We start from the raw sequence: 25,876 nt of genomic DNA on the forward strand, positions 1-25,876 counted from the left end.
ATTCATACTCCCATCTAATGAAGGTAACTTTCTGATTATCTTTCTATTCATTTTAATCTTTTGATCATACAGATATTTTTATTTTTAGGGTATTGCTTTTAAGATGGTACTCTGAGCAAAATTCAGTAACCCAACATAAATAGCAGGGTGACCAGGGCTTCTCAACATGCACCTTATCGACATCTGGGGCTGGACAACTCTTTGATGTGCACGGTGGTGGTGGTGGTGGGTGGAGGGAACCCATCCTGTACATTCTAGGATGGTTAGCAACAATTTGTGGCCTCTACCCACTATATGCCAGTAGCACCCCCTTCCCTACCACCCTAGTCATGACAGCCAAAACCCTCTCCAGACATTGCCACAGGTTCCCTGGGAGGTGGGGGTGGGGGTGCAACATCACCACCTGGTAGAACCCTGACACTGCCTGGTTTCTTTCAGTGAAAAAAGTGAGAGGAAAGATAGAAAATAAAACTTTTCTTTTTCTTTTTTTCTTTTGATTGTCCAAGCCTCTACAGATTTTAACTGTCCATCATTTGGATTCTTACTCTAGTCAATGGAATCCCTCTCAAGATTTCTAAAGCTTTGTGCAGTGTCTTTCAAATAGATGTGCCTTGAACTTCAGATGGCCTGTGAACAGGACTAGAGCGTCCACTAATGCCCACTGGGTAAACTATCGGTAAACCTTAGCATAACTCCACTTTGAGCCTTAAACTAACAGCATGTGAAAAGATCAATACGAATAAATTCAAAACTAATCAGACCCCTTCTTTAAATGTTGACACAGTATTATTTATATCCCATAAATACCTTCTTGACTAAAATCCATCCTAGGAGATTGGCACCTGGCCAGTTCTATTCATATTTACTGTATTTATACAGTATACTAGGCCAAGGATAATATTTTAAACAAAATATGCCTGAGGGCATATACAATATCTCTTATATTTTTACTTTTAAATCTCCACATTACTAAAAATATGTAGTCTGAACTGTATAAAATGTCCCACAAAGGGCTATCAGCGATCTGTAATGATATATAGCTCATTGAGTATAATTAGAGCATATTTGTAATATTTGAGCTGAAGTCACTCCCCGAACGCTAATAAGTTGGTGGTAAAAAATGAACCAGTGATCTTTCCCATGCCTTCATCTCTGGGGCTTATGACCCTTGCCGGATTCACTGCAAGAAATGACAGGCACACTCCCTCCCTACAGCCACTTCAGTGACGAGTTAAAAGTTGGGCGGAAAAGTCCTAAAGAGGGAAAGCTGGTCTATAAGCCAATGCTGTACTTTCAATTTGCTCTTTAAAAATATGGTGGAGTGATTTCTTCTTTTCTTCCTTTTTTTTGGAAGGGCTCTCTATATTCCAGTATAACTAGAAAGTGCTGGAAAATCAGTTAACCTACTTTCTATAAAATTATCCACAGTTCTTGCACAGGAGTATCCAATCTGCCCTTAGTATGCTTTTCTGCCCCTAAACTTCCGTAGAAGCCAGTATTCTTTGTATGAAAACTGATAGTATGCTTTTTTTTTTTTTTTTTAAATACTGCACTTAGCAGAGCTTTTAATCTATTTGGTGGCTGGAGGTGGGAAGGAGAAGAGAAGCCACATCCTGATCTTAGACGACACCCTGTGCAATCCCAACAACCTGAGACTTTTTCCAGTTTGGGGATGATCATTATCCTGGCTTGGATCACCTCACCTCTTTGGCCTAAGGTGTGCCCGAAAGAACAAAGAATCAAGGAAGCAACAACACCCCCTTGGGTAACTGGCTCTCTCCACACCTGTGTACTGATGAGGAAGAGATCAGACTTCCGGAGTGTTGTAAAAGTGCTGGCAACTCACTTCAACTTCCGCAGGTAAACACGGTTCAGATTCTATATAACCTAACTTGCCCGCCTGCCCAAATAGCAGTGGAACGGATACACGTGCTTGAGAAAGCAAAGTGACTCAACTCTCGGTTTGGTCTCAATTGTTCTGGACCAATTACAGTGAACTTGCCTTCCTAATATCTCCTTGGCTCCACCCCAGGTAGAAAGCTTTACTTCCCGAGGGGAATAACCGGGGCGGTGTGTATTTGTCAACCCCGTTGTGGACTGTGCCTAATTACAATAATAAAACCATCCTGCTTGCCAGGACCTTCCGCATCTGCTCTGCTCTGGAACCAGAAGAGAAGGTGCAGGAAAAAAGAAAGGTGGCCAGGGAGACTGGCGCTAGATCCAGGGGCTGACATTTGGAGACTGTCAAGTACAAGACATGGCAAGTCACAGAACCAGGGCTTGTCAAACTAAGAATAAATATTAAAAAAAAAAAAAAAGAAGAAGAAGAAGAAAGAAGGAAGAAGAAAGAAGAAAGAAGAAGAAGAAGAAAGGGGGGCACCCTGCAATTAGAACCTCTAGGATAAAACGACTAGGATGGCCATATTATCTATTTAGGCAAGACACAGAGACTTTGTGAAGGCAGCCAGCAAGTATATAGGGCATGGAAAGGGAGGGGGGTGGGGGAGAAATGGGCAACCAATGAAAAGTTTATGACTTGGGATTTGGAATACGCAAATGTTGAAGCTTTTTTTTTTTCTCTCTCTCTCTCTCTCTTCTCTTCCTGGTATTTAACCCTCTCAGGTATCACTGGATGCTTCTTCTGCTTTTCTTTTTTTTTTTCCCTTAAGAACTTGGAAACCATTCCCAGCTAACTGTCCTCTTCCCTCCCCACTCCCCCCGCCCCCCCCCCCCCCCAACTGCACGATAAATCACTCCCGCTGCTACTGTATGCCAGCTGGGTTTGAGGACGCTGCCCTTAGAGAAGCCAGTTTAGGAAAAAAAAAAAAAAATCGGCTGTCTTCTACTGTGAGATTTAGGAATGCACCGAAATAACTGCAAGGAAGCCTAAGAAAGCGCGGGGAGCCCAGGGCTCGAGGGTGAGAAAGATAGACGGGAACCCCCTTAAGGAGAAGGATCCGCTCCACCAGGAGCTTAAGAAGACAGGTCGGAGCCAACCCTGAAAAAATAACGCGAAGGAAAGCCCTGGGGGACACCGTCAGAAACCAGGCCGTCCCCCCTCCTAGCGCGCCAGGTGAACTCCGGAGGGGACGTGGTGACGAGCCGCGCCTCCGGGGGCGCAGGCCCGGGGCTCCGAGGGGTGTCCGGAGGGGTCTCCGGGTCCGCCGGGGTCTGGGCGGTGCTGACACGGCTTAGGGGCGTCAGAGACAATAGGGAAGGCTGGGGGAACCCGCTGATAGGTCGCCCGGAAAGGGGCGCCTTCCGGAGAGGCTAGCTCCGAGCCACTTTTTGCTTTAACCCTTCGCGCGCCAGTGCGCCGCCCGCAGCAAGGGGAGCAAAAGCCCCGCCGGGCCGCCCCGGCTGCGCGCGGCCCCGGGGAGCGCCTCCCGGCGGGCGGGGCGCGGGGTGCGGAGTCCCGGAGAGGGCCTCGGGGGCCAGCAGGAGAGGGACAGAGCCTCACGCTCCCCGGGCCCCGGGCGCGAGGAGAAAAGTCCAGGCGCGAGTCGCCGACTGCAAGCCTAACGTCCTCAGGCCCCCGGCTGGCGAGGAGGGGGGTGGGATGGAGGTGGGGGGGGGATGGAGGTCGCGGGGGGTGGGATGGAGATGGGGGGTGGGTGGGATGGAGGTCGGGCGGGTGGGATGGAGACAGACGGGGGGTGGGATGGAGGTGGGGGGGTGGGATGGAGATGGGGGGTGGGATGGAGATGGGAGGTGGGTGGGATGGAGGTGGGGGGTGGAATGGAGATGGGAGGTGGGATGGAGATGGGGGGGGTGGGTGGGATGGGGGTCCGGGAGGGGGGATGGAGGTCCGGGGGTGGGGAGCGCGGCCCCGGGAGCCTCGGGCCGCGCGCGGCCGCGGGGGATGGAAGCGAGAAGCGGTACTTACTTTCCGAGGGGAAGAAGGGCGGCATGTCTATCTTGTAGACCTCCTTGGCGTAGTACTCCTCGTCGCTCCTCTCGCGCTCGCAGGCGGCCGCCCTCCGGCTCGCCTTCTCCTGCAGCAAGTCCCTGGTGCTGTTGTAGATGGAGATCACCTCCGGGGGGACCTCCTCGGGTTCGGGGTAGTCTTCCGGGGGGCTGGTGAGCTTCAGCTTGCTCAGGATCTGCCCGCGGATCGCCTCGATCCTCTTGCGCATGAACTGGTCCATATCGAGCGTGCTGCAGGTAGACAGGCTGAGCGCGGCCGTGACCAGATGCAGGATCAGAAAAGCGCTCAGCACACAGTAGTGCATCTTTTTTTTTTTTTTTTTCTTTTTAAAGGTGGAAAAAGTTTCCAAAAAAAAAAAAAAAAGTAAAAATTAAAAAAAAAAAGAAAAACTAGTAGAAAAAAAAAAAGAAGCCAACAACTCTCAAGTAGAGATCAGGTAAATTTTTTGTTTTTTTGTTTTTTGTTGTTGTTTTGTTGTTGTTGTTTTTTTTTTTTAATGCGAGACTTTTGCAAACAGTCGAGAGTCAACGTCCAAGAGAAAAAGGTATCTTGCTGGAATTCCTTTAAAAAGAAAATGCAGGTCGTTCCGAAAGTGGAAATATTAACACGCGATGGGGAGAGAGAACCCTAACTTCGGGGAGCAAGAAAAAGTTTTCTTGGAGCGACGAGGTGGGGAGGGGGGGCGAAAAAAGAGACGAGTGGCTATTAGGCAGGAATAAATTTTAAGAGGAGGAAACGGAGTTCAGTGTGTCAGTTTCGGGTGCGGAGTGGCGGATCTGAACTCGGCTCCTCCGGCCAAAAGGGAAGAGATGAAAAGGTCCCGGGGCTGGCAGCTGGCGAGCGCGCGGGAGGGGCGCGGGGAGCGCGGCGCGGGGGGCCGCCGAGCCGGCCGGGCGGTAGGGCAGGTATTTAAGGAAGGAGCGGCGCGGCCCTGCCTTCCACTGCGGCGCGGGGAGCCGGAGCAGCCGCGGCCCCGGAGCGGAGGGCGCACACGTGTGTGAGTGTGTGAGTGCGCGAGTGTGCGAGCGGGTGTGCGCGCCCGCGTGTGCGCGCGCTGGGGGCGAGCCCGGGACGCGGCGGGTCCTGCTCCCGGGGCTCGCGGGGCCGACACCCCGGCCGGCGCTCGCGGCCGCCTGCAGCCTCCACCTCCCTCCCTCCCTCCCTCCCTCCCGCTCCCGCCCCGCTCCGGCTCCCGCTCCCGCTCCGGCTCCCGCTCCGCTCCCGCTCCGGCTCCCGCTCCTCCTCCTGCGCTCGCTCCAGACGCCAACCCGGCCCCGGGGACGCGCCGCCCGGGGAGGTTGTTATTCCTGAGGGGCTGCGCGGGGCCCCTGCGCTCCCACCCGCTCCTGGTTTCTCTCCCGCTCGGACTTTCTCGCCGCGGGTAGGTGGGCGCTTGGCACCCCGGCGCAGCCCCTCTCCTCCCTTGTGCAGCCGGGCACCCCCCTCCTTGGCTCCCGAGTGGCTGCCTAGACCGTTATACTACGTTCTCCATCCCTGCCCGGGCCGCCGTCACTTGCGCTCCTGCTCCGCTCTTCCGTTTGCCCTTCTCTGCCTGGCTGCGCCCGCTCCCCTCTCTGCCTCTCTCCCTTCTCTCCCTCTCTCTCTCTCCCTCCCACTCTCTCCCTCTCTCTGTCCCTCCTTCCTTCTCCCTCCCTCCCTCTCTCTCTCTCTCTCCCCCTCTCTCGTCGGGAGCTCCTGGAGCTCCCCTCGGAGCGAACCTTCTGCTGCCAGCAGATAACATCACGATCTTGCCTGGGAGGAGAGATTTATAAGTTCTCTCTGAACCACGTGTTTGCCTTCAACAAAGTGACGTGCTAGGATTACAGTCAGAAGTCCTCTCGTTTACTTAGACCACGAGCTCTCCCTGAACCGTTGAGGGGGTGTGGAAATGAGGACGGCTGTGGGGAAGGGAGGGAGGAGGTGGAGTGTGCGCCCTGACAACAGTGATTTATGGTATTTACTTTATATAGTCATCTTGGACCCGTCTGGTGAAGGACAAGCTATCAAGCCTCCCGTTTTTAGTGTGGCTCACTCACAGCCTCCCAAACGGAATCACTTGCTCTAGATCGTCCTCCCTCCTGAACTGTACACACACATACACACTTAGGTGAATGAGCATCAAACAGTTTACTAGGAAACCACCCCCAACCCTGAGACCTGCTTCCCATCTAAGATTCACCTACCTTGTTAGTGGAATCATTTTCTGAGATCCCATAACACTGTGCCAGTACCTCCATCCTCAAGCTTACTTATTATGGTTTGTTGTTTACAGTCGAGTCCTCCGTTTGACTGTGAACTGCTGCAAACATGAAAACAGACCTCCGTCTTTAATTTATCTAGAGAATGAAGTACATTTACCGGTTTCACCGTTTCAGCGAAAGAGTGAATACCTTAACTTGCTGCCCGGGGCCCCTTCTTCATATGGCTTTCTCTTCTTCGCCTTCTTCCTCAGCTAGACATTAGCAACCAACTTCATTCTTTCCATAGCATACATCCAGGAAGCTGGAATTTTACAGTGTTTGGTGTCTACTGTTGTACACCGCACAGTATTTGACATTTTCTATTTCAATCTCGTCTCCATTAGAGGAGTCCAAGAATGATTCTTGCCACTGTTCACTTTTCCCTTTGTCTTTTACCTTTAGTTACTCAAAGTCAACATTTTCGTTTCGTCATGACTGTGGCCATACTGACTAGACAGATGATTTAAAGTGGAAACTCTGTTGAGTTTTCCCCCAAACTCAAAGCCTCTATATTATTCCCTAGTTTAGATGTGTCTTTTATTATAGGAAGAAACTTTAACTTTGGAAATTGACATGTGGATGAGGCCTGTATCATTAGTAAAGAGTTGAATAAATAGTCCTAATAGTGGCTAACACATACTACACTATGTAAGATACACACACACACACACACAGACACACACATAATGTTTACAACCCTAGAAAGTAGGTATGGGTTTTACAGTCAGGATGCATTGTCCGTGTCCTTACCCACCACAGACTTCTAAGGTGTCCTATGTAAACCGGTACCAGAACATGTCTGACAAACACAGCCTCCATAGAGAAGTAAGTTTGGGAGATAATGGGTCCCTGCTGCTTCTTGCAGATTCACAATTCCCATCATCATGTTAAAGGCTCTGAAAATCTTGCAGAAAAACAAAACAAAACAAAAACAACTTGTTCAGCTCTTTTAACCTAGCATATTCTAACCTCCCTTGAACATGGAATTCTTTACCTATTAGGACACATGGGAAAACTCTGAAATAGATTGTTCCAATCCGCTTCCAAATACTTCTGAAAGTTACGTATAAATCAGCATTAGCTCCTCTCCTTGAGGCCGGTTTCAAATTGAAGTGGCTTGAAAAGAGATGGACAACCAGCTGCCGTTCTATTAGCCAAAGCAAAATATAATCAAGAAAAGCTACTGTGGGGCTAGTTTTCCTCCAGACTCAACAGGTTGAAACTCATCCAGTTGCCATCCCTTTGCGTTCAGTTTAAGAACTGCAATAATCAGTTCTACACAAAGAGGGAAAAGTAATATTTGTACATCCGAGGCAATTCTAGAATGTAGAGCAGGACGTGCAAACTAGGGCTAGTGACTGAAGATGTTGCCTGGGAGTATGGCTGGTCACCTCTGCCACTATACTCCACTGAGGACATAGGTCCAGCCTCCCTGGTATAGACATACACTCACCTGAGGTTAAGTGGATTCAGATTAGAATATGGAGAGATTAGCCAAAGTCCATCTATATCACTTCTAGGAAAACAATGTAAGCACTAAATTCTTCTGACAACCCTACCCAACATAAACATGCACACTTATGTCCCTAATATCAGTTGGTTGAGCACTTATTGCTAACTTAACAACCCCTTAAAACCCCTGGCCTATTCATAAGAGACGACTTATAATTTCCAGGAAGGTAGGACAGGGGAGGGGGTGGTGAAATGTGGTGTAGGCAAGCATAGGAACTCGAGACTAGCAGGAACAGAGTCCCTCTCTACCTCTCTGGGAGAAACCCTTTGAAGATGTAAACAGATTAAGACGGTAAGACATGCCTCCTTGGGAAACACAAACGGATCCTTTCTTCTATTAAATAACTCTTGGAGCCTTTTCATTTCTATATTCAAGAAGTATTCACTGAATTTATTGAGATCTTATTACGTGGCAGGGACTTCAGTCTTCATGGTAAAAGGCTGTTGAACTCCTATAGATCGTCTTGATTTCTTCAGAAAGGTATTTAACGGTATTAACCATCTTGATTACCTCAAGGAGGCAGGAGAGCATAGTGGTTAAAGGAGAGGCTTCAGAGTCAAGTTTTCTTGGGTTCAAATTTCTGTCACTTTCTGGTTTTGTGATTCTGGCCAAGTTACTCAGATGCTGTGTTAGTTTCTTCGTCTGTGAAAAGGGTATAAAATATAATACAAAGAAGATTATTGAGGATTGAATTACACAAGTTACCCAAAACACTCCCAGCAAACATGGCACTTAGTATATGCTCATTAAATGTTACCCACCATTTTTAATACCCTCTCACTTCTCCATTTGTGTCAGGGACTGTGTAATAAAACACATGTGGCCTCTACTCTTTCTCAGATATAACTAGAAAGAAAAAGTCAGGGAAGATCCTAGTAAGACTTTGCTTCATGGTTATGCCTGCTAGCAGTTTTGGTAAGTACATTCCCATTCAATTACTTTGAACAGTCTGGTATTTGGCTCCCATGGATTATACGAAGAAAGGACAGGAACATATACTTCTGGTGAACAGAACTCTAAATGACTGGAGCCCAGTTAAGTAGAAATTCAAGATTAAGCTTTCATTATTTAACACCCTAAAATGGACGTCCTTGTTGTGCAGATCAGAAAGGCAGAGAGAGGATGCAGCTGTGTCAGCCACTAGCCCTTCTCTGCTCATTAATGGGTCTATTCACTTAAGTTATGTGGAATTCCTACAAGATGCTAAACAAATGTCTGATATCAAAACTACTCATCCATGTCCAGAGTTTTACTATGTGGATCCGAGGCAAGAGTTCATGATATAAGCGGTCCTTCCTGACTCTAAAGAAAGAATAACTTCATCTGCAACAACTTTGAAAGCTTCCCATAAGCTTGGTACCAAGCATGGATAACCAGGAGGTAGGGAAAAGAAATATTTAGAACCAGTGACACTCACTACCTGCAAAATAACCCTTTAATGTGAAAATACATCAAAGCCTTTTAGGTTTTTCTTAATTTTCTATTTGATACAATTCAAAAACACTGTTTGGTCTATAAAACATTTTTTGTCTCATGTTCTGTAATGCATTTCTGTAGGTAAACAAATTTCTGCTCTCAGAATGATGAAATGGAAAGGTTAGTGACCTCCCCATGAAAAAGAATCCAATTATTTTCTCCATTTTGTATCTATAGGTTAATCTAAGACAGAAGTGATAAGTATGGAACCACGGACAGGGAGGAGAAAGCTTTTAAAGAGAAGAATAGAGGTGGTAAGAGATAAAGGGATCAACTCAAGAGATAAGGAGGAGAGAAAAACAGAGCAGAGCAGAGATTAAACTCACACTTTAATGATACTCTGTGGGAACATTTGTCTTACCCTTTGGAATTATGATTAGCTGATGGATTACTGCTTGTGGCCTTTGGGCACTTACATCTCTACATAGAACTGCTTTTCTGCTCTGAGAGTTCCAACGGGAGGAAGTCTTTCCTTGGGAGGCAGTCTCTGTGGCCTGGGCTTTGTCAGCCCCTCGGTCTACTGAAATGTGGTTTCTTGCCTCCGGTGAAATTCATCCACTAAAATAGTATTTAGTGACTGATATAAATAAATAAATGAACATAAGGGGGCAGTTGTCATAGAGTATAAAATGGATACATGCTTAATAAAATGCTAATGTTGATAAAGAGAAGCCAGCAGCAGGATTTTCCTTACTCAGGGCAGTGTTTGCTCCTGGCCCTTACAGAGTCTCTACTACTTCCCTTACCCCAGCACCCCAGGAATCCAGACACACTACACAAAACAAGAAGCCAGAATGAGGTTGCTGGAGAGAAAGGCAGAGAGAGAAGTATTTCAACAAAGTAAAAATATATATAAAAGATGAGTACGGAGAAAGAGAAGGCAAATGGTAAAGACATGATTATGTGCTCATAATTTTTTAAAAAATGACGATCAGAATGTAAAGTGAACTTTTCATTTTTTAACGAATTTGTCATGTTGGTGGGTATCATTGTGTGAAATTCTGAATGTGTACATTTTCATTAGCAAAGTTACCCACCTATATTTCAGAGTCTTGCCTTTTTATTGCCTCAATTATCCTGCAATTAAAAAAATGAAAACAAAAACCAACAGAGGACAGTAATTGCACATAAAGAAAACCTGGATGCAGCTCTTTGTTAGAAGGAGAAAACAGTAAATAAGAATTTTAAACAGTGAAGTACAAGTATACTTAATTAATATTATAAAAAGCAAAGTTATATGAGTAGTTTATAATCTGTAAAACTGGAGACTCAAGGCTACAAACTTTTCCCGACGTTTGAGTCTTAGAAAAATAAACTTACAACTAGGGCGACCATATAACTTGTCACGCACTTTCAAGTGTGAAGAGGATGCTATTCATAAGTACATTATAAGACAAAAGGGGTAAACCGGGACTGTCCCAGATAGTCACTATTTTGAAACGATGCCACTTCAAAATTTGAATTGGTAACAGTAACATCAGTTAGACATTCACCTGTTCTTCATTACCATAGTGATATATTTTGCATATTTCCAAGCCTTTTTGTTTCCTTTGTGTTTCAGATTCTAATAATCACTATCAGAGCTAAAATTTGAAAATGCTTCCTTGTACAGCTTTAGTATTGATCTAAGCATGCATCCCCCCAAAACTGAAGCCCTTAACAAGTACGTGGTCAAGCTTCTTCTGAGCTCCATGAAAGCCAGCCTCTCACATGGAAAGGAAAAAGATAAAAGATAATAATAATGGGGATTAACAAGCATTTCATGTATCCTGTGCACAAGTTTGCTTTTCAATTTTGGAAAATGAACAATTGATAGAAGAATTTGAAAAGTAAAAATGAATTCTGTCCTCATTTTTGTGTACAGAAAAAGGAATGGCTGTCATCTGGTGCTTATGGGTCACCTAATACTGACTTTTCTACATGTTGATCTTCCCTGTTTAATAAACAGTAATGGGGATCCCTGGGTGGCGCAGCGGTTTGGCGCCTGCCTTTGGCCCGGGGCGCGATCCTGGAGACCCGGGATCGAATCCCACATCGGGCTCCCAGTGCATGGGGCCTGCTTCTCCCTCTGCCTGTGTCTCTGCCTCTCTCTCTCTCTCTCTGTGACTATCATAAATAAATAAAAATTAAAAAAAAATAAAATAAAAAAATAAACAGTAATGGCCTCACAAAACCAGAACTTCACTCAATTGATAGGGTTGTTTACTGTTAACTTGAAAATTGCAATGATCAAAATTCCAACAGTTTCTACTTTCTGCTTAGATTATTCCAGTCATACCTATGTCCTCCCTTTAGTACAATATCTTTACAGTTTCTATCAGTGACAGGCTATTTACTATAAACCAAAGAAATAAGTCAAACAATGGGTGTGTGTGCTATGGCCCAAGAAAGACTTGAGCAATACACAAACAGGATTTTGGTTGCCTGGTCAGTACAGATAAGATTTTCACTTTTGCTTCTTTCAGAGACCTTTGTCTTTTAACATTAATTAAGGTTATGAACAGACAATGACAAGGTAAACCTAGTTATTTGAACAGTTGTAAAAATTAAATCTAATCAATGCCACCATTGTACAGATTGTCCAGAGACTAGACACTCATCTGGTTGAAGGGAAAAAAAAAAAAAAAAAAAAAAAAAAGATCTTATCAGTTAATTCAATGATAGCCTAAATCATGCCACCTAGAGGAGAGCAGTGGTACTTCTCACAACTTCCTCTGGAGAAAGAAAAAATCAACACGCTCAATTTTCTGAGTATATTCATCACAGCTTATTTACGAATCATACAATTACCATTTTGCTTAAAATCTGTTAAAAAACTAATCAACAGCGTCACCTCAAGAATATTTCCCATTGATCTGTTGTTTCATTTCCTGAGGGAAAACACTATATAACAAAATCTACTGCACAAGAAAATGAAAGCTACAATTTGACATCTTGAGAATATACATTTTCAGAAAATATCCTAGATCAGTAACAGTGGAACTTCCATAATTCTAGTTATCTCTTAGCCAATACTAAGCTAAAGTCTAGTCTTGTGTATAAAGCATGATTTAAATATCCAAATTCTTAATAGCAAAAGAGTCAGCACTTAATTTTTATTAATCATCAAAATGTCATTAAGTAATAAACAGAAGTATACGGGCAATACATTGTATCTTGGTAATGAAGGGAGCACACATAGTCATGTTCTAAGAGACAAAAGCTATTGGACCCCACTCCAGTAGTAATGCAGTTGTTTCTGCAGAATCAGGATAATAAAAATATTTGAATTAACAGATATACTCAAGACCTAAAGTAAATTCTCCAATGCTGTATTGTATAATAAATGGACAGCAACAACCAAAATGCAGCCTGAGAAGACATGCTATTTGAAACTCTGACTTGCCACTGCCAGGAAGACTTTTTCACCTTTTCATAAATGCTGTCCCCTTCCCCAGGCCCTAGGTTTTGCCCTAAGTAAATGAGACTGAAAAATAAAACATGTCCATTTATTTTTCCAGAGCAAAGTTCAATTTCTAGAATCTCATTTTCTTTAAGACATTAATATCGTCTAAAATGTGGGGAATTACTGTTGTGTATAGCAGTTCTGTTGATTCAAGGTTGGACTTCAATGTATTAGCTGTGTGACCTTGGCAAGTCATTGAATCTACTGCTTGTTCCCTTACCTGTTTATTGGGGACAGTAACAGAACCTAGTTCATGGGGTCATAGGAAGACTGTGTGAGTTAAGGACATTACAAAACACGTAAGTAGTATCTGGCATACAATTACTGTGTAAATATTTGCTGTTATTATTACTTGTTTTGTTTCACCTAAACTGGAATGACGGATGGGACTATCAAAATAAAATGGTTGAGCATGAAAAGGAAACATTTTAAAAATAAATCAAGGAAATGGAGATTCTCATTTTACCTCTGCACTTCTTATCAATCTCTAGAGTGTCCTGTGTAAAGCAGTATTTAGTTTGAGTTCTGGAACAGTCTAAGTAGGCAAAAAACTTAATATCTCACTAAATATCAGGATCTTTTGTGTGAGACTTGTTTTGCAAACTGTCAAAATTATCTTCTTTTAAAAAGAAGGTATTCTTATATTCATCTAATGAATTTTTGACATTTAAAAAGCTTATCCTGTCCACTTTTTAATCTTACCTTTTCAGGTAACATTATTGAGATGTGTTTTCACTGGTCTTCACAGCCATCATTCTAAATGGTAGCAGAAAAGTAGAAGTACCAACGTTTATGTAAATGATCTCTTATCACTGAAGCTGTAGGTTGTCCAAAATTTCTTGCCATTAAAAGCAATGCTATAATAGAATACTGTTCATACAGCATTTTTGTAATCAGGATCTTTTCCCAAGGAGGGTTTCTAGAAGTAGGGTTACTAGGTCTCAATATGTATCTACTATCTGCAGACTGTAAACTTTTGTGGGGAGAAACATTTACAGTTACACAGACCAGAAATGAATGACAAATCTACATGTACAGAATCTGATCCTCTAAATGCATAATAGAGAACATTTGTTGAGACCCTCCCTAGATAGGAGGTACTGTGCTAGGGAGATATTGTGGATACATTATTCAAATTCTTATTATATGAACAAGTGTATGCCTATGTCTGATTTATTTATATGCTAGTGATATATAACCCATCATCACATCAAGTACATTTGGGAGTCGGTGGAAGAACCAAGATATGGCAGTTGTGTGTCACGCAATCTTGTTCCTAGTGTTTGTAGAGAAGGATAATATCACCTTGAATCTTTTCAACTACGAGCTTTTATATTTATAATACATTTAAGAGAGCCCAGTGTTATTGTACAAAGACAAATATTATGTAGAAACACCCCTGATGTTATGCTTGGTAATATTGCAGTATTTCAGGATGACTGCTGTGTCTGGCTGCCTTGCTGATGTTTTGAGAGCTGATGTCAATCTATTGTTTATGTCCATTCCATGGGAGGAGATACATTTTTACTTCAAATGGAAGTCTGGTTCTGCAAGCGCAAGAAGGCAACTGTCTAGTAGCCTGAGGGTGAATCGACAGCTGCAAGGCCACCCACGCGTTAAGGACACAGCTCTCAGCTGTCTCTCCATTCGGAGCCCCAGTTGGTCCTGACCCCATACAAATTTGGTGTTCTTGCTTTGATGTTTATGAAACGATTGCATTTAAAATGCAGGATAATGATTCAGGGGTTAGAGAAACTGTTATTTATACAAATGTGGTTAACACCTCATCATTTTAAACTGGCTGCTGCTAATAATGCTCATTATGCTCTTTGTTTTCTGTTTTTTTGCCCAAATCTGCAATCTACATTTGCTCTGGCAGGATGTCAAGTGTGTGTTAGAACAGCCTGGAACTGCTGGACAACTCTAGAGCCCTGCAACTAAAGGTGCTTCTTCAGGGAACCTCCAACCTTACATGGTATCTGATAAATCTGTGAACCTGGCAGTTCTCCAGATGTCCTTTTTCACCTATTATAAGTCAGTAAGACTTGTGAGTCAGTAAGATTTGATTTTCTTGTAGAAAATCAGTAAGATTCAAAGTTTGGTGTATTCATTCTAAAAGCTGCAGATGACTGCACTAAAAAAATGAAATGTTGTTTGTTATTAACAGTGGCCTCACATTTAAGGAAATAGTTACCCGAGGAAATAATGTAATTATAAAGCAACTTAATATATCTTCTTCAAAATACAAATAGTGAAAAAAATAACAATTTAATCAATAAAATTACACCAATATTCGTACACTTAAACTGTATCCATAAAAGTTTATCAGAAGAACTCATAGACAGGATTTCAAATTTTACTGATATATTATCAGACTAAATATATGCTAACGGCATTCTCTTTATAATTAGAGAGACCACCACTAGCCACACATAGCTTTTAAAATTTAAAGTAAGTAAAATTTAGAACTCTATTCCTTTGTATCACTACAAAGAGCACTTAACAGAAAGCTCATTATGTACCCCTGCAACTGGAGGGAGGGCACTAAAAGAGGGAAGAGGTGAGCAGTGCTGGACTAGTTATTCTAGACAAAATAAAACACGTTCTGTAACTGTCTTTGAGGATCTCTCTTCTGAGCACAGAAGGTTCATCACGTATCTGGATAAAAAGACCTAAATTGTAACTCCCTGAAATTATGCTTAGTAGGCTGGATGAAAATGTTAATGTGGTTCTCTAAGCTAGAAAGCACTCTTTAGAAAATCTAAAATTATTTAAGAAGCATTAGAAGAAATCTATTTTACAAAATTCTGATTAGATTCATTACAACTTAGTATTTTGTTAAACATCAATCATGGTTCTAAATGTCTTACCATGAACTTCAAAGACCATCTACTTCCAAATCTGTTCATAGGTCCTCTAAATTAATTCATTTAATCAATTTCAGAAAAGTTCACCCAGTGAAAAAGTTCACCAGGCCTACCTTTGCTGCAGTCACTAAGATTCATCTATCCAGCTGGCCAAAATTCAGACTCCTGTTTCCTTGGGAAGAGAATGAGAGACGTCCTTGTAGGCATGGAATAGTTCTATTGTTTCCGAAATTTGCTCGCCCCAAATAGTCTCCATATTCATATCTGCAGGGCTTAACAGTTCCTACCTATCACCAACATACTGAACAGAAACAAATGGTACATTAATCCTAAGAGATGAATTTATGGAAGGAACAGAATGAATTCTTCTTCCTTCACTTAACTTTCTAATTTTATTAAAGCCAAGAAACAATGGTAAAGTTATTCCACAAAGTTAAAAACGTAAGATTTGCTATTTTACACACTGCTATAGATTGAATATGTATCTTCCCAAATTCATTTATTAAAGCCCTAATCCGCAATGTAATGGTATTTGGAAGCAGAGCCCTTTCAAAGGTAAATTAGGTCACCAGGGTGGAGCCCGCATGAATGAGATTAGCGTTCTTATAAAAGAGACTGAGAAAAGATGATCTCCCTTCTCACCAAGCAAAGACAAAGCAAGAAGTCAGCTGTCTGCAAATCAGAAAGAGAGCTCTCACCAGACATCAAATTTGCTGGCACCTCAATCATGGGACTTCCCATCCTATAGAACTCTGAGGAAACTTTGTTGTTTTAGCCACCCAGTCTACGATATTCTGCTATAGCATCCATGGCTAAGGCAGACAGATAGACACATGCTTAAGAAACTTATAAATGTCCAAAAATATGTCTACTAATTTTTCAAATGTTTACTTTACTATTTTTTAAAAAAATTGTTTATTGGAGAGGGAGAGGGAGAGTCTCCCAAGGAGGCTGCACTGAGAGTGGAGCCCTACTGAAACTCAATCTCACAACTCTGAGATCACAACCCTGAGATCATGACCTGAGCCCAAACCAAGAATCAGAGGCTCAACTGACTGTACGTACCACTCAGGTGCTCCTCAAATGTTTATTTTATAAGTGAAATTCATGTTGCACAAACATAGCAACATACTAAATACAATAACTGTCTTCTAAAGTCATTAAAAAGCCTGAAAAAATAAAACTTCCATCCCATTTCACTTATTTCTCTTTTCAACACATTTATAAAACTTCACGATAAAAATAACAAAAAATAAGTAAACGTAAGGGAAAAAAGTTATCCAAAAGTTTGCAAAAATATGGCCTTATTTATTTGATCTCCTCCTTTCTCTTTTATAGAAAGACTTATGCTCTTTGGAAATTTCATTACAGGCGAAACTTCCTTAGGCCTTCTAGGTCTTTAACTCCTTAAAAATGCAATTTTTATCTTCAGTTTGTCTGTGTTTCTGTTCACACTTCAACCTTACGACGCCTCTGCTGTTATATGTTTAACTAGAACATCTTTAGGCATTTATGAACTGTAATCAAATGGCTTTGTAATGAAGTACTGTACTCTCACTGCCTGAAGACCAGCACAGGGGGCAGGATTAGGTGGAAGCCACTGAATATTAAGCATATTCATATATGCAAAACACAGTGATCAAAAGAGCCCTAAGAGGTTTCCCAGAATATAAACATTTCCTTTTCACTCTCTTGTAGTACACAAAATATTTTAAAGAATTTGGGACTAACCCTCCAAGAAACCTGGAACCTCCTCCCGAGTCATTTTCAGCTGTGGGCACTGAAGGTGAGCCTCTGATCCATTCCATCTAAAGGGCTTCCACCTTATGCTTTTCAATGAGTAGAATAATATTTGCTCTATGTAGAATCTAAGCAACTTGAAAATAAATTCAGTATGCAGACGCCAACCTAAAGTGATAAACTACTAAGATGAATCTAAGTGTTTCAACCTAAAACAGGTATTAATTTTGACTTTGAGAATTCAATGCCTAAAAACAATTAATAACCAATACTAACCTATGCTAAATATTGACAACGTTCACCACAGCCATCTAAATATCCAGATAAGGGGATAAGATAATGCCTAGTTACTAGTTACCTGGTTACTATTTTCCATAGTCTTTCTAAAAAATAAAAATAACCTTTTTATTGCTATATTACTCTAAATAGTTAACAAAATAAAATCCAAATATTGTTACATTTAGACAAATTAGGGGGGGATCTAGAAATGTGGTTTTCTTTTCCCTCCTTAACTCAAAGACAATGTAGGAAGATGGAATGGATGCAGAATTATCTGACTGATGTGAGAAGAATGTAGATAAAATACTTAGGGTAGAGGTAACAAAGCTAGAATATTTAAAACATCTCAAGATATATGTTTGGTTTCTAAAATATAGGTTTCTATAAAATATAGATTTATATTAATATATGATGGTATTTTGCCTACATATTGTAGAGCCAAGATGCAGCACAACTAATATACATAAAATATCCCAAGATGCAGCAAAACTAATATACATAAAATATCCCATTTTTACGATAGAAATTATTTCATGTACTTTGAATATGCTTTATAGCCTTCTAACATAAGTGATAAAATTTTTTTCTTATACTGGCAACTCATCTTTATTTTGGAACAAAATGATTTCTGAGAGGGAAAAACTCTGCATATATTCTCCTATTTTCAGTTAAAAAAATCTTGCCCAATTTTTCAAAATTAAACCAAAAACTATGTGAGTATATGTTTTGAAAGCGCTCCAGTAAATGAAAAGTTATTTACCCATTTCTATCACCCCAATGTACTATCTGGAAGAATGTTAGCCAAGTTTTAATATGATTCAGAATAAGATAAAAGAAAAAAAAGAAGAAGTATAATCTTTAATTCTGGGGAGAAAAAAATTTTTAACTGCTGCAAAGAATTATTTTTCAAAATTATGCATGTGTTAAGTTAAAATATTCATCTGTGTTACAAAATATGATACTTAGCACTCTCATTATTTGGAGGAGTATCTGCTCACATTTATTTATATTATTATTATTTATATATATTGCCCTGACGAAATGGTAGTTCTATAATTTAATAAAACACTAAAGTTCAAAAGTTGGGATAAATACAAGAATACATTTTGAGCTTTGCTGGCTTAATCACTTGGTATCACATTATAACAAATATCAAGCCATGGACTAATTTAACCTTGCATATGTAAACGCATAGAACACTCAAATGGGTTTGAAAATATAAACATTTCTGCTCCAGCATAAGTCTGAGGGGAGGATGCAAGTATATACAAATGAGTAGTAGAAGGGAACTATTTTTATTATGGGGAATATGGGAAAAGGAATGGATCCTTTTTTAAAAAGGAACAGATCACATTTATTAAACAATTCCTTTATAAACTTTAGATCTTAAACCAAGTCTCACAGAAATTTTGGGATTATACTAAACAGTCTTATTTTCTTTTTTGTTTAACATCTAGATACTGTCACCCAATTTAATCATGTTTAAGGGAACAACAAGGAACCAAATCTCCAAACAGATGGGAGTATTCTGATGCAGAATACCTGCAGTCTCACTCGACCATTTCACTGGTCAGCCAAACCATAAAAGAGAACTTAAGCTAACTTAAATATTAGGGAAAAGGGGGGTGTGAGTGGCTAAAACATGTCAAATATGCTTTCTAAGAAATTATGCCTCACTGAGAGAGGCATAAACATGAGAATCTCCACCTCAGTAAATCTCATGCTATTTTGTTATAAACTAACACTTAAATCTAAATCATTATGTATGGTTTAGCATATAAAGGGACATAATAGAAACGTAGAGACTTGATGTTCTTAAATCTTATTTACCAGAACTTCTAAAAACGAAATCATCACCCTGAATCAGAAATATTATCATTTTAAATTTCACTACAGAGATTTTCTCAATAGCATACCAAAACAAATACCAAAACTTCCTTTCACAAAAGCACACATACATAGGACTAATAAGTTGGAAAGCAGAAAAATATAGATTTCAAGGAGTTCATTTTAATTATAAAAAGCACTGTATTTCTAGAAACTGCTGACACTGAAAGAAAACACCAATATCCATGACCAAGATGTAAACTTAAAATGATCCTGGCAAAAATGTGCATCTTGCTGGTCAAGCAAAAATACTTCTTTTACAAATGTTTGAGAAACAATGCTTAAAATCATACATGGTTTGAAAAACCTAATTTTAACAAAGTTTTCATGTAAAGAGAAAACATCAAAGTTGGTAATAGTAAAAGTCTTTTGGTGTTCTTACAAGTGATAGCTTCAGAACTGCCCAACTTTGAGAGCATCAAGTATTTTTCTAGGAAAAATACAATGATCATACATTGGGTTTCCTCTGGTCTTATGTATCAAAGTCACTTCCAGACCCTGGTTCACTGTTATCCACGCCATCACTTTCTTTGTCCCAGTCTTTCATGGACGCTCCCATCATGAAATCATCACGTAAGATTGTCCATCCAGGGCTCTCTTCTGATTTTGCTTCAGTCTGAGGACAATTACAGAAACAAAATATCAAAAGGCAATTTAATCATAAGGAAATAAAAAAGCCCAAGCTACAAAACAAACTTATCAACACTTAGTTTCACAACAGGAATGAAAACAAGTTATAATTTATAAACTATGATATATGCACACATAGGTAACAGAACAATATGTTAACAAGCTATTTTAACCCCATAAAAGAATCATGAAAAAAAAAAAAAAAGAATCATGGAGGCAAATTTTTTTTTCTTGGCAGGGGGAGGGATTATAGTGAAATGTAGGTTTGTTATCAATTTTTGAAATTTGGCAATCAAAACAGACTTAAATATTATTTAATGCTTAGTGATTAGAAAAATGCTGGCAAATTATTTTAAAACAAATAGAAATTGAGCAAAGGCTTTTAACATATAATAAAAGAGAGAAAAGGGGACTAACTTGGTACTGTGTTAGGTTTTTATAGATGCTATCTCTATTTAACATTTGATAGAAATGTGAACCAAATGTTCTTTATTTAGGTTATGATCTCACTGCCTGACCTAATCATGGAATCAAAAGACTAATCACATGCTAAAACTATAAATAACTGAAGCAGGCAATAAACATAATAGGTAGTCGATTCATTTTGCTTATTTATAGGATTTACATAAAACTATATATAACCGCCTAAAAATTACAGCCATTCATTTCATGGTACAACAGTACCACCTTGTGGTATTAATTAAGTATTACAATATATGCAGAACTTCCAAACTTTGGGATTTCCTTCCTTCATTCCACAAATATTTACTGAGAACTGTGTGTCAAGCACTGTTCTTAGTGTTGGAAATATACTAACGAACAAAACAAAATCCCTGTCTTCCTGGAACTAACAGTCTATGCCTTTCTGTTTATACCATTCATAGAACACCACGCTGGAAAAATTTCCCTAGTTATGCAAGAACCCATGATATTTGGCTAGAAAATAGTGTTATCTTTATGGGATCTATTAACCACAAAAAGAACAGCTTTTAAGAGAAGAGATATTAAAGACATTTTCTAGGTTACAAGAGATTACTTATCTAATTCTGCTGAAGCTATCTTTTACTTTAAAAAACATAGCCCTGAAACAGTCATTCCATTTAGGAAAAAAAGGATGCCATTACAAAATAAAAAATATCCTATTGGATAACTCCCATCTTCTTGGGATCAAAGAATCAAGCAAAGCCTGTACCAAAATATAATATAAAGACTGTAGAGTATATATATGTGAGTAAAGATTTCAGAATTGACTGAAATAGCATACTTTGTACTGTAATTTAACATAAAGAAAGGGAAAAAAAAATCTGTGTCAAAAACCAACAGTAAAACAGTTAGTTGCAAAGCCTCTCATACTACAGCGAGAGGGGAGTAATCAGGCTTACACCCTCCCATCCCTCATTTCTACAATATCAAACCTACCTTCCTAAAACTCTTCTTGTCTGTTAAGTTACCTAACTGGATAAAAGGCTATTTTCTTTGATTCAACTCAAGTTTTCTTTGCCAATCTCCTCACCTTAAGTAGGAGAAAGAGCTGTTCCCTTGAGGAGATCCACTTAGCTACAACAATTAAAGCACCTCTCCTGCCAAATTAATCATTTCAAGTTTTCCAGTAAAACCTAAAAAGTGCATGCTTCCTGGTATAGCCATGTGCAAGTTACTGACAGGTAAAGACTTACCCAGACATTAATGTTTGTGTTTACATATGAATATGCACAATCTCAATGGTAAACTTCCTTGTTCAGACAACTGTATCCAACATGCTTTCAACATATCACCAACCACGAAAAGGCAGATCCCACGTGACTGAGGTCAACACAGACTGTTTCTACATGAGAACTCATCCTGACAGCCTACTTCTTTGGGACTGAGTTACTCCTCTACTAGGCAGCACCATAAAAATTGTTAGTACCCGAATAAAGGAGGGACAGAAAAAGGGTAGGACAAGGACAAAGCCTGAAAGGGGTAGTTCAGAAAGAAAGAAAAGAACCAAAATGGACCAAAGGGAAGGATTCATTAACTAAAATGTTGAGACCAACTGTCCTGCATGCTTGTCTTGAAAAAACACTGGGTAAACATGTATTTCAGACAAAGAGAACAGTAACAATAAACTCAAAGATTTTAGAATTGGGAAATCCAATGTTAGAAACCTTACTGGATGTTTTATAAACTGCCATCAACCAAGCTCTCACATTAGAGTGAGATTTTCATACTGTGAAGCAACAATATGAAGGAAAAAAAAAAAAAAAACAGACCATAGAAAAATTAGCACAAACTAGTATGGGTTAATATATTTTAAAAACAGGTGTTTTCTATGTTTGTCCTAATGGCAGCTCAAGAAAGAAAACTGTTCTGAAGACAACAGAAGGACTCTTTACTTTCTCTGCCTACCTTTGCTAAAGAAATACATAGTAATAAAAAAAGGCAGGGGGAGGAGATGGGGGCCCACATAAGGTGGCAGTTTGAACATAAACAACTAGTCTTGCTCAACTGCAAAACTCAATAAAATACAGTTGTTTTAAATAAAATCTGTTGTTTTAAAGATATAATCCACAAGGACAAGATCCAAAGAAACAATAGCAACAGTGTGGAAGTAAGATGGACTGACTAGTAGAAATTGTCTTGGCAAACCCAAGAAAGCTGACTCCTAAGACTACAATTGTCAAGCTGCAACCAACCCAGTTTACACTTCAGAATCTTAAAAAAAAAAAAAAAAAAAAACTACCAAGCAACCAGCAAAACCCCCAGGAACTAGCATTTACTGGATACTTTACAAAGTGAGGGTAGGAATGGAAGGATCAGAATAAAGAGAACTTAGGTGAACCTTTTGATGAGAAACAATCAGATCTCTGGATTCCCTTCCCATTCCACACCAGCTAAGTGGAAGACTGAAATTTTAACCTCTGGAGAGCTAATGGGCTTACTAGATGAAGGCATAGGTACAGTACCAGAAACAGAGCATTAAGTTATAACCCTCAGCTCCTAAGAATGAGTCCCAACCCTCTTCTCACACTGGGCTCCCCAAAATGCGGGGAGGCAGACCTTTTCCTTCAGGAAGGAAATCAGGAATACTCTAGAGAAAATCTGGCCAGTTGCTAATAAATAAGCCATGGAGAGAATGCTATACAAAGCAAATGTCAAACAGACAACATCCACATGGCTCAGAACTTCAACTGCCTCTTTGGGATTACTTGTTCTAAATCATGAACAGGCAACTAAGGACTATCAGAAAGAAAACAGAGAGTAACAAACACAAACATTTAGAAAGCAACCTGAAGAAAAACAAAACTCTTCAAAAAGAAGAAAATTTAGGGAAAATACCGTTAATATCCTCAAAGAGTTCTGAGATTATTATAGCACATCCACAAAACAAGAGCAGTTGCTATTTGAAAAGAAACATTAAGAGAATAACAAGGAGCTTGAAATTAAAAACATGATGGCAGGAACATAAAATCAATACAAGGGTGAGAAGATAAAGCTGAGGAAATCATCCAGAAAATAAGAGTAAAAAGAAAAAAGTGATGGAAAACAGAATTAAGGTAATAATTGGAGAACCAGTCCACGAGGTTCAACATACAAATAGCAATTACACAGAGAGAATGCAAATATGGAGGGAAGGAAAATCAATGAAATATTTCAAAACAATATTCTCAAAGAAAAGAACACACGCTTCCAGAATGAAAAGAGCCCTCCTGAATGTCTGAAACACAAAAGAAAAATTGACACATCAAGGATATAGTGGAAAATGTCAGAAGAATAGGTGCTAAAATAATATCCTATAAGCTTTCAGAAAGAAAACAAACAAAAAAAAATAAAAGAAAAAATAAAAGAAAGAAAACAAACAAGTCACATACTTAAAGATCTATCAAAATAGATACAGATTTTCCTATAAGCAACCCAGAAGCAAAAAAGCATGAGACAAATTCTTTCAAAATGCTGAAGGAAAATAATTTCCATCTGAAAATTCAATATTGAGATATATTGTTATCCAAGTAGAGGAGAGAACAGAGGTACTTTCAGACATATAAAGTATCCAAAAGTTTACTTCTTATTAAGCCTATCTCAGGAAACTACTGAGAATGTCCTCCACAAAAATGCAGAGTAAACCAAGAAGAGAAAGACACTGGGAGAGAAAAAGTAGGAGGTCCACAAGGAAGAGAAGGGAATTTCCAGGATGAGAGTAAATGGAGACTCTGGAGTGGTAACTAAACGTCAGACAGATAGACAATCTGGATCATGGCAAAAACATTGGAGGTTATGCTTTACCAAAACAGTGGGAATAAGCCAAGAAAGAAATGAGATCCAGTAAATACGAAATCCAATCCAGGAGAAATTCCAAGGATCACAAAAAAATTTAAGTCACAGGATGACAACTAGTTGAAGCACCCCAAGAGAGCAATCACCCAGAAAAAGGAGAATGAGGGACTCTAGGAGAGAATATCTCAAAGAAAATAATTATAATTGATATTATTACCTGAGATAATTTGATTTTGAAAAATTAAACTAAGAAAATTACATATGAAAATCAAGGTAATTAACTTCAGGAAAAACAAAGAAAGGATAGTTAAGAATAGAGAGATGCATAAATGCCAATGTAACTAGCTAAAGGAGTAAAAAGTAGTTGTCCCAGAATATGCAAAATGTGGCCTTTTAAACCACATGGATAAGTAAAAATTAATTTAAAATTAAATAGGAAAAAACAGGACAGGAGAAACTATTCGTTGATCATTTCCACAAATTCTAAGCTTACAAGCCTCCTCTAAGATCTTCCCAAAATATCTCCCCCCAAGACACGCTTCTGCTTTTGTTAACCATGATTCTGATTCTGTTTCCCTTTCTAACTTACCCAAGGGAAAAAAAATGTTAAAAACATGAATTATACTATGAAGCTATTATGTGCCAGTTTATATAATACTGCCTTACTTCTAATTCTCTTTAAGATTCCTACCCAGAAAAAAAAAAAAAAAAAAAAAAGATTCCTACCCAGAAAGCAATTGTTTTTCTCATCTTATATAAGAAAACTAAGGCTCAAAGAAGCAAAGCAGCTTACTCAAGTTCAGTTAATAATAATTGGCTGAGTCAATACTCAAACCCAAATCCATGATTTCAAAGTCTAAGTTATTTCCATAATACTATAAGTGCTCTAAAACGTAATCAGTAAGAACACTATTTATTAGTACATCACTTGTTATGACCTATAAATTACATGGTAGAATGAGTACTAAAATACACTGAAAATGACTGAATATGTTTAAGATAATTTCTGTAAAAGTCAGAACTTCAAGGGTGCCCAGGGTCCTGGAATGAAGCCCAGTGTCAGGATCCCTGCTCAGAGGGGAGTCTGCTTCTCCCTATCTCTCTGCCCATCCCCCTCCACTTGTGTTCTCTCAAATAAATATAATCCTTAAAAAAATAAAAATTAAAAAGCTAAACTTTTTTATTTATATTGTACAATATTTATAAAATTATATTGTAATTATATTGAATTATATTGATTCAATAAATTGAATTCAATAAATTATATTGAAATTTATATTGTACAACAGATTTACATACTATCTATTTACTACTGTCTCTTTTCCACAAAGATAATTTACTATTAAGGCAGAAAATTTCCTGAATACTTAGGGCATCCAAAAAGAAAAGGTGGACGAGAAATTAATATAAGAAAAGAAGAGGGGCACCTGGCTGGCTCAGTCAGTTAGCATCTGCTTCAGCTCAGGTCATGATCCCATGTTGGGCTCCCTGCTCTGTGGGGAGCATGCTTCTCCCTCTGACTCTCCCTTCCGCTGTGCTCTTTCTCTCTCAAATAAATAAATAATTTCTTAACTAATAAATAAATAAACAGAAAACAATAAGGCTGAGGGAAACTCC

At 39.6% G+C, this 25,876-nt stretch overlaps 2 protein-coding genes and 2 long non-coding RNA genes across 7 annotated transcripts in view; 1 reads left to right on the plus strand and 3 right to left on the minus strand.

Moving 5' to 3' along the window:
• Positions 1–5,032, minus strand: part of TGFB2 (transforming growth factor beta 2) — an 80,094-nt gene extending 75,062 nt beyond the window's left edge. Inside the window, exon 1 of one of the 3 annotated variants that reach the window (XM_072814580.1) lies at positions 3,887–5,032. In XM_072814580.1, coding sequence (XP_072670681.1) covers positions 3,887–4,232 — 346 coding nt within the window. In that variant the 5' untranslated portion in view covers positions 4,233–5,032. The remainder of the gene's footprint in view (positions 1–3,886) is intronic. The other 2 variants (XM_072814578.1, XM_072814579.1) reach the window with 2 other exon arrangements.
• On the plus strand, positions 1,445–25,535 carry LOC140626846 (uncharacterized). 2 transcript variants are annotated; one of them, XR_012025847.1, is made up of 4 exons: positions 1,445–3,073; positions 14,482–14,545; positions 17,168–17,255; positions 22,336–25,535. It is a non-coding gene; the product is annotated as an uncharacterized lncRNA (long non-coding RNA). The 2 variants fall into 2 exon arrangements; XR_012025846.1 differs by lacking the exon at positions 1,445–3,073 and adding an exon at positions 4,804–4,925.
• LOC140626847 (uncharacterized) lies at positions 5,107–11,253 on the minus strand. Its single transcript, XR_012025849.1, has 3 exons — positions 8,443–11,253; positions 6,919–8,323; positions 5,107–6,227 (listed from the first exon to the last, which is right to left on the minus strand). It is a non-coding gene; the product is annotated as an uncharacterized lncRNA (long non-coding RNA).
• Positions 19,479–25,876, minus strand: part of RRP15 (ribosomal RNA processing 15 homolog) — a 38,589-nt gene continuing 32,191 nt past the window's right edge. The window contains exon 5 of the mRNA XM_072814581.1: positions 19,479–19,991. Coding sequence (XP_072670682.1) covers positions 19,848–19,991 — 144 coding nt within the window. The 3' untranslated portion in view covers positions 19,479–19,847. The remainder of the gene's footprint in view (positions 19,992–25,876) is intronic.

This window comes from Canis lupus, chromosome 38 (genome assembly GCF_048164855.1).
Source record: "Canis lupus baileyi chromosome 38, mCanLup2.hap1, whole genome shotgun sequence".
NCBI lineage: Eukaryota > Metazoa > Chordata > Mammalia > Carnivora > Canidae > Canis > Canis lupus.